The sequence below is a fragment of the Seriola aureovittata genome, chromosome 3, assembly GCF_021018895.1.
Source record: "Seriola aureovittata isolate HTS-2021-v1 ecotype China chromosome 3, ASM2101889v1, whole genome shotgun sequence".
Taxonomy (NCBI): Eukaryota; Metazoa; Chordata; class Actinopteri; order Carangiformes; family Carangidae; genus Seriola; species Seriola aureovittata.
Window position 1 is genome coordinate 9,214,088 of NC_079366.1, and position 8,891 is coordinate 9,222,978.

General features: G+C 41.2%; 1 protein-coding gene across 1 annotated transcript; it reads right to left on the reverse strand.

Annotated features, from left to right (window-relative positions):
- Positions 1-1,306: 1,306 nt before the first annotated feature.
- On the reverse strand, positions 1,307-6,480 carry LOC130166219 (keratin, type I cytoskeletal 19-like). Its single transcript, XM_056371653.1, has 9 exons — positions 6,087-6,480; positions 4,904-5,032; positions 4,122-4,204; positions 3,766-3,922; positions 3,465-3,626; positions 3,199-3,324; positions 2,798-3,024; positions 2,671-2,708; positions 1,307-1,998 (listed from the first exon to the last, which is right to left on the reverse strand). The coding sequence occupies exons 1-9, from the start codon at positions 6,387-6,389 to the stop codon at positions 1,892-1,894; spliced, it is 1,332 nt and encodes a 443-aa protein (XP_056227628.1). The 5' UTR covers positions 6,390-6,480; the 3' UTR covers positions 1,307-1,891.
- Between the last annotated feature and the right edge of the window lie 2,411 nt (positions 6,481-8,891).

Sequence of the window (8,891 nt, forward strand, 5' to 3'; positions counted from 1 at the left end):
GAATCAGGTTTGTCTGTCTTTGTTTTTGTCTCTCTCTCAGGCCCAAACTGGTTTCTGCTGCGTCTGAATATGCCCCACAGGTGTGGGACACACCCTTTACAGCAAGAAATATTTCATGCAACACGCATGTTCATATGCTCTGACAGGTCTGGAAATTTACAACAGAGAATTCTGGACTCAGTACTGAGCAGAGCTTTTCTGTCATTAACAAGATATGTAACCACTGTATTCAAGTCGGTGGCTTCATGGTCTCTTCGAGACTGCAACTCAACTTTAATGATCTTAATGAAAAGCCCATGGGCTAACAATTAAGCATGTAACTTCTTGTGGTTTGGTAATAATAGAGATAATTACAGTCCTCTGGGGATCAAACTACATTTCCTCATGTGATGCCCTCAGTCGTGAAGTTTTCTGTTCTTGTGAATCAAATATCTACAGAGTAAGTGCAACGTGTGCAGGAAATCTTCTCAATCTATACGACAACTTTTTACTTTTACAATTAGGCATGAAGTTTGACACCAGGAAGGCAAATTTGACAGTAGTATTTGGACTTAAAATAGGACTGTCTGTGTGAATGTTAGGCATGAGCTGTGAGAGCCCAACTATGGCACACAATGTTTTTTTATTTTTTTTCACCCATTTTCTGTCTTGTCTAATCATGCAGTATAATTAAAAAATGCAAGGTCTTAACGAATGAATAACATCTTCTCTGCCTAAACTTGATATTGCTGTCCTCCTCCCAAAGCTGCTGAAGCAGCATGAGTCACTAATTCAGTTTAATAGCACTGATATTGGAGCATGAAAACAGTGAAAGAGGGAATATCTCAAATGTTGAATCATCTGTTGAAACACATTGACTCATTATATTATATTCTCAGGTGAATCAGTTACGTCCGGATGTCGGAAGATCTCAAGTCTCCACTTGATTCAGCTCCACCTAGATGAAGAAGCTTTTTATGAGTCAAGGGCCTGACCCCACTGAGCCAAATCTTCAGGTCATCATTTACTTTACATTTACAGCAGGACACATATATATTCATATATTCTTTCATATTTTTCATACATTTTTTTATGTGTATTTTTTTGTGGTATTTGCAGATCATTGTTTATTGTCCTGTGTCTTAGATAAAGTAATTAAAAGTTTCTAAATGTCTTTTGTGCAGCAACAGTCTGTTCCTACTTCAATAAGGTCATTTGATCCAACAAAGTAGTGCAAGGACTATTAGCACTGAGAAAGACAGACACCTGGTGACGCCTGGTGGTCTTAAGTGAAATTACACCCTCAATACCATATGACACTTAAAACCAATGTTAGAATTGGATTTATTTCAGTATATTTTGATGATTTTCGCCAGAGCATCTGAACAGGAAAAACACAGGAAACACTGAGCTTGAGCTCATGCAACAAAAACATTTTTTATATTATTGTCTTTCTATGACCTAAAACAGACTATCCAAAGAGCGATGTGTTTTAGCAACTAGGTTAATCTATGGTTGAGTTTTGCCAATTAAAAATCAAATTCTTATTTATCTTTCTGAATTGTAATGCACAATGGTGATTAAGAATGCACATCTCCATCTTTGTTTTCTGGCCTTTAATCATGTTTAATCGTGCTTATCACAGTGAGCAGCTGCCAAGGAAAGATCATCACTTGCTGCAACCGTTGCTATATGATGCAATCGAAAGAAATGAAAGAAAATGCCAAGGTAATCGCCTCAACAAATAAAAGTGCGTTTTTAAGATCATGTAGAGTAAGTACATACACTAAGTACATTACCCGTTGACTTAATTATTCATTAAGCAGATATTACAGGAGTTTATTAAAGACTACTTATGGGCCAAATCATTCTAAAAATGTAAGAGTGGTTGCAGCAGAGGTGAGTAGAGGTGTTACTGAAGGTCCTCCACTTGGGTGTCAACAACGGAGGACACCACCTTTCCATCGACAATCTCCTCCACGATGGTCTTCACTCTCCTCTCGATGTGAGGTTTATGCTCTGCAGAGGTGGAGAACAGACAGAACAGTGTGAGGACCATAGTGTCAACATACTGTTACAGGATTACAGAGCAGTGCTTCCCAACCTTTTCCAACTCAAGGCCCACTTCAAAATCTCAAAAATTTTGGCGGCTCACAACAATATGGAGGCCAAATAATGTTTTTCTCAGAGCCATTTTTATTTTAATGATAATGATCAAACATTCAGGACTGAACTGAAAGAAGGGGAAGCTCAATTTTTCTTTTCTGTTTGAAGGGAAGAGATCACTTGTCGATTCACCATCTGTCTCTGACTCTTTCCCTTTAATTCTTTCTGTTGCTAACCAGTTATCTATTTTGATTCTTTCCAGTTTTTGTCATTGATGTAATCTTTTAGTGCACAATCATAAAATTGTCACAGTGATAGGCCTTAATACATGAAAAAATCTAAATCTAAGGAGTTTTTGCGCATTTTTTCAATATTTTTCAAGATCATTTAGTTTTAAAACATTTAAAAAGATAATTTATATTTGAAAATTTTTTAACTACAATTTTCCACCAAAGTTGTACCGTTTTGCAAATTATTTCTCGGCCCACTTGCAATACCTTCAGGGCCCACCAGTGGGCCCCAGCCTACAGGTTGGGAGCAACTGGTGAAGAAAATTGACTGGTAGAAACGATTGAGGATTCTTACCCTCCACTTTTTCCACCACCTTGCTGATGACGATAGCCCTATGGAGAGAATGAACATTATTTCAAACATATTGAACTGCTCCAGCTGTTGGCCTACACCTTCCTGATCAAACACTTTGATCTCTCACTTTTTCTCAACGTGCTCTCCCTCCAGCAGCCTCCTGTACTCTGCGATCTCCAGTTCCAGCCTCATCTTGATGTCCAGCAGCAGCTTGTAGTCAGCTTGCTGCTGCTCGATGGAAGCTATCAGCTGCTGCAGCTCTACCTCCAGCATGTTAATGGTGATCTGCAGCTGGCTGAGCTGAGAGCCGTATCGACTCTTCACTTCTTCCAGATTCTGCTGCAGGCACTGAAGCTGCAGGACGGATGGGAATGATGGAAAGCTGTGAGTGTGACCAGAGGAAACAACTGCCCTGTCTGCCCGAAGGCAAATCTTAGTTTCATGATGTGTCTACACAATACAACTTAATCTAAGCGTGCTCAGATAACTCTTCACAGGAAAAGTGTGCCTTTGCATTTTGTCGTCTACCTCTGTGCGGACACTTTGCCGATTTATCTCCAAACTCTGGTAGGTCCTCTTCAGCTCTGACAGCTCAGAGTGAGATGTCTTGACCTCTACTGTCCAAGAAGTGATGTCCGACTGGAGAGAAGTAACCTATTCACACACACACACACACACACATACACACACATAAATATATACAATAAATCCCTTGACATTGTCATGTGTAAATTGTTTCAATTGTACTTTTCCTGCAGAGAAACTTTATAAATGTTCAGGCTCTCCCATCTCACCTTGGACTGGAACCATTTGTCGAGTTCCAGCTTGTTCTTCACAACCACAGCTTCATACTGCTCCCTGACTTCCTGCAGGACCTTGGTCAGATCAACAGACTCGGCACTGTCCACATCCACATTCACAGCACCAGACTGCTGGACCCTCACCTGACTCATCTCCTGCAGCGTGGAATTAACATGCAGCATTTAACTACGGGTGTGAGTGTCATGGCTGCGACCACCAAGAGATGGCGCCATTGCACTTCATTCATACAGTATCTTCAAATACTAAATCTCTCTGCAGCGGAATGGTTATCACCTCCTTGTGGGTGCTCTTCATGTACACGAGCTCCTCTTTCAGGCTTTCTATCTGCAGCTCCAGGTCACTGATGTTAAGAGTCAAGCTGTCACGGACTCCTCGGAGACGAAGCACATCGGCCTCCACCGTCGTACGCATGGTCATCTCCATCTGATATCTACAGAGAGATGGTGATCGTTGTTTATTGTAACAACACTCCAAACATACACAGCAAACCAGTACTTTTGAACTCTTTTACAAAATTACAGGCTAGAATTACAATAAGGAAATTTGGTGGACTGACTGTGTATTCAGGTAATATTATTGTAGGGTGCAAATCTGTTTTAGCATGGAGTAAGAGTGGAACGACAACGTACTTCATCTTAAAGTCATCAGCTGCCAGTTGAGCGTTGTCCATCTGCAGAAGGACTCCTTGATTCTCTAGGCATCTCCTGGAGATCTAAAGGGAGGGGAAAGAGAAATCACCATTTATTCTCTACGATCTTTATTTAGTCATATTCATTCATTTATATTTAACTTGAATTAGATCAATTTTCTCTAGATGTATTTCCTTTTTTTTCTTTCTTTTTGGGCATATTTGGCCTTGTTTATGCCTTTATTTGATAGTACAGTAGAGAGACAGGAAATGGGGAGGCAGAGAGAGGGGGAATGCCATGCAGTAAAGGCCCTCCGATGCGGGACTCCAACCGGGGCCAACAGGTGTATTTCTAATGGCATTAAGTGTAATAAAATTTAACTGAAAGTCTCTATAGAGGTGATTTCTACAGGTTCTACAACCCAAAGGCAAGCTGTAGCCATATTACCAGTGCTCTCTTGGTTTGGGATCACTGGAATAAAATTAGCTTGACATGTTGTCAGAGTGTGACGAACATAATTTAGCTCAAACTGCACCGAAGCTGCAAACACAGAAAGGGTTGAGAAGCAAAGATGTATTTTTAACCACTGTGAACCGGTCCGCCATAATGACTGTTTTCTTCTTTCTAACAGAATAAAATATTTATGTTGTTTTTTTTCTTTTTTTTCCCTGCTCAGCAGAGGAAGTAGACTGAAGAGTGAACAGCTGCTGACTTGTTAGATAATTGAGGAAATACATCTCTAAACATGAGGCATGAGACAATGTGGACAATGTGAGCGGCACCTTAGCTTGGAGGTCAGAGATGGTGGCGAAGTAGGCGCTGTAGTCTCTGGAAGCAGTCGGAGCTCTCCGCTCATAAAACTCTCTGATCTGCAGCTCCAGCTTCCTGTTGGCTGACTCCAGGGAGCGCACCTGCACAAGCAACCAGAGGCCGACGTCAACCAACGACAGATGGGGCCATTCGTGAAGCGCTTTCGTTCTGGCTCATAAATCCTGGGTGGCACTTGGAAGCAAATTACTCTCTTCCTAGATTCATTGGTTCAGGATTACGCTGTACAGACCATATCCATTTGCACCCAGACAAAAATATTGTCTCATTTACATGTTTTTTCATTCTTAGCATTGTGTAAATGTTGACGGTTAAGGTCACGGCTTTATTTGAAGGAGATAGTGGATCAAATTGTCAGTGATTGGATAATGATGAGTAAATTACACTATAGCTGCCTACAGGTTAATTCAGATATTCATTTGTGTGACATTGCTTTGGCTGTAATAGACCACACACACATATTCCATGTTCTTATCTACTTTACCTTCCTTTAATAAAGTCCATTGTCCTGCATCCATCCTCTGACTTGATGCTCTTGTCAGGACGGAAGGATTCAGATCCTTGACTTAATCCTTCATTTTACTCGTGTTTAAGTTAAGTGAGTATAATCAACAAAATATACGTAACTTTCCAAAAATGAAAGTACTTTTTATGACAACAAACATCCTGGATTTATTAGCCACTGACTCTGTCACACTGCTGTAGGTGTGAGTGAGCCTGTGTATATTCTCATTTGTCCAGGTCATAGTATCCTAAAGGAGTTTTTTTTTTAAAATCGAAAACAACTGGACTAGGTTATTTGTCTGGGAAGACGTTTCACCTCTCATCCAAGAGGCTTCATCAGTTCGTGTACGCATCTGACCAGGCTGGGACTGGTCCTAACCTAGTCCAGTTGTTTTCGATTTTTAAAAAAAAAAAAAAACTCCTTTAGGATGTAGGTGTGTGTGTGTGTGTGTGTGTGTGTGTGTGTGTGTGTGTGTGTGTGTGTGTGTGTGTGTATGTGTGTGTGTGTGTGGACAGATCATATATTGTATTTTGCATTCAAGTCTAGGCAATAGTAATAACGCCAAGGAGTAGGAGTTTGCAGCAATCATCATCATCATCTTCATCTTCATCATCATCATCAGCATGGCTTACCTTCTCCAGGTAAGAGGCCAGGCGGTCGTTGAGATTCTGCATGGTCACCTTCTCGTTGGTGATCACTGAAGTGTCGTCGTAGGACCCTAAACCAGACAACATGGTGGACTGGGAGATGCGGGTCCCGAAACCACCCGCGCCCCCATACACGCTGGGCGTGCGGTTCTTGAAGGTGCCCGCGGTGGAGATGCGGGTCATGCCGCCTCCGACGAGCTGCCTCCCTCCACTCAGGCTGAATGCCCCAGAGCTGGAGCTGCTGAAGGAGCTGTAGCTCCTGCTTTGACGGGAGAGAGATGTGGACATGGTGGGAGATGGAGGTGGATGTGCGAGTGGAAGCTGACCTACAGGTGGCGAGCAGAGCTGGAGAGTCTACGGGGATTGACTGCTCTAAGACAGCTGGGTCTTTTATAGGACTCTGAGGGCGTCAGGTCCCATGCCACAACAATGTGAGGTATGCAGATAATATTTTTTTCAACTGCCTAATAGGTGTGTTCAGAAGCATTAGAGATGCTCTGTTGGAGACAAGTTGAATATCTAGTTGGGCGGCATGATGGCTGGCCAGATGAATTTCCAGCTAAGCATGAAAATAATTATTTTTTCCTAATTGTCAGTTATGCTTTGTGAGTTTATGCAAATATACACCCACGTATTTACAGTCTGTGTAGCCTGAAGTCTCTGACAGAAGTGCTTTAAAGTCAGACCTTTGTGCACAGCTGGATAACAAGATCATTCTCTCTGCATGTCCCTGTACTATCATCATCATCATCATCATCATCATCATCATCATCATCATCATCACTGTCATGTTGTTAATTACAGAAGATTCCTCCCCATTAATAAGAGCTTGACCCAGCTCAAACTGCAACTGAGTATCAGGATAATGTAATACATTATAAAATTAAATTGTCACTTTACTAAGAGATACATGTGCAAGGAAACTGGAAAACTAAGGTGTGTTGATACTTTAAACTGGTTCTTCGTCATTAGTTTTTTTTGGAACAGCTGAATATATTTCTGTTCATTCCACTGAAGGAAAGTTAGCTGAAACAGTCGCTGGCATAACAGATCTTTGAGGAAATACGTCTCACCAAACAGGACTCAAGCACACACACACACACACACGCGCACACACACACACACACACACACACACACAGATAACTTTCCTTTTCTCAGGAAAGTTATCTTACATGCAGCACTGAGGTGATATCTGGAACACGTTCATTAGTGAGAGCGACAGATAACACTTTACATGGAACTGTTTACTTAAATCCACATTTAAGACATTTATTTTGAAAAAGAACCCCACTTTAGATACAACAGGAGCTGTAGTTCAAAATTGTATGTATCACAATAACCCAGGGGATTCCATAGGTTAGTTATTTTAATTTGACAGTTTTTCTTGCTGCAAGCTTAATATAAATCAGAGTGGAATTTGCTACATTCTGGTATGTCTACACCTGCAAAGAAAATCAGCATGTGTAAGCTGCCAGTTGAGACGTTAATGACCTCTATGAAAGACGTGTGCCTGGTGAGGAGAGGGGGCAGGTGAGGCTGAACCCAGGTGGTTTTGTAACTGCGTGGGATGGCGTTTCACCCTTCCTTCTGCCATCCTAGGAGGGTGTCGCTTTTCCTTCCAGCTTACTCTCCATTTCTCAAACCCACAGAGGAATTCCTCTCCTCATGGAGGGAGAACATTTATGATCAGATTGTCTCTCTTGGGCACAATGAATGCTGGATGTCTGGACATACAGTATCTGCAGAGGGTTGTTAGGATGAATAATAAAATCAAAATATCAACAACAAGATATTCTTTCCCAGATGATGATGTTGATAATAAGATTAATAACAATAATCATCATCATCATCATAAAAAATAACAGAAGAAGTGAAAACAATAAATGGATAAGATCACATAAATAGAAATAATCAGTATCAATAACAGCCTATGTCAAATGTTTCCAGATGCTTTAACAAAGAGAAAAGTTGTAAAAATGAACTTTTAAGGAAGTTCAGGACATGTTCAACAGGCAAGGACTTCTGTTGGGTGGGGGCTCTATTGGCAAAAGTCCAGTCACCCTTTGTCACAAGCTGTGACCTGGGAGTAACCTGCAGGGCTCCATCAGCAGATCTCTGTGGTTGAGAGGACGCATACCAGGTCAAGGTATCATGAAGGTATTTACGAGCAAGGCTAATGAAGGCATTAAAGGTGAGTAGTAAAATTTTGAAATCAATTATAAATCTAACAGGGAGCAAATGTAAAGAGGCAAGTACAGTGGTGATGAGATCATGTCCCCTTTGTCCAAGTAATAAGCCTGGCAGCAGCATTTTAACAGGACACGGTGGAGTGCATTACAATAGTCAAGAAGAGATAAAGGCATTTACAACATTTTGCAGATCAGCAGTTGATAAGAAGGATTTCATTTTAGAGGTCATCTTGATGTGAATGAAACCAGATTGACTTGTTAATCAAAACAGAGGTTAGTGTCAAAGATTACCCTTAGATTCCTTGCAGCCTGATTCATATCATTTGACAAGTCAGCAAGGTTAGCTCTGACAGAGCTGATGGAGTTAGGACGACCGAACAAAATGACCTCAGACTTATCATTGTAAAAGTTACAGAAATAATGGGACATCCAGGATGTAATATCAGAGAGCTAGGCTGCAGGGATCTGTGGGTTTTATGTATAGCTGAGTGTCGTCAGCATAAAAATGGCAAAAAGGTGACCAAAAAAGTCCTGTTAGAAAGGTATGAAGGATGTAAGCTAAGAGCAGTGCCCTTGATTCCTACTCATGTCTCTAAACG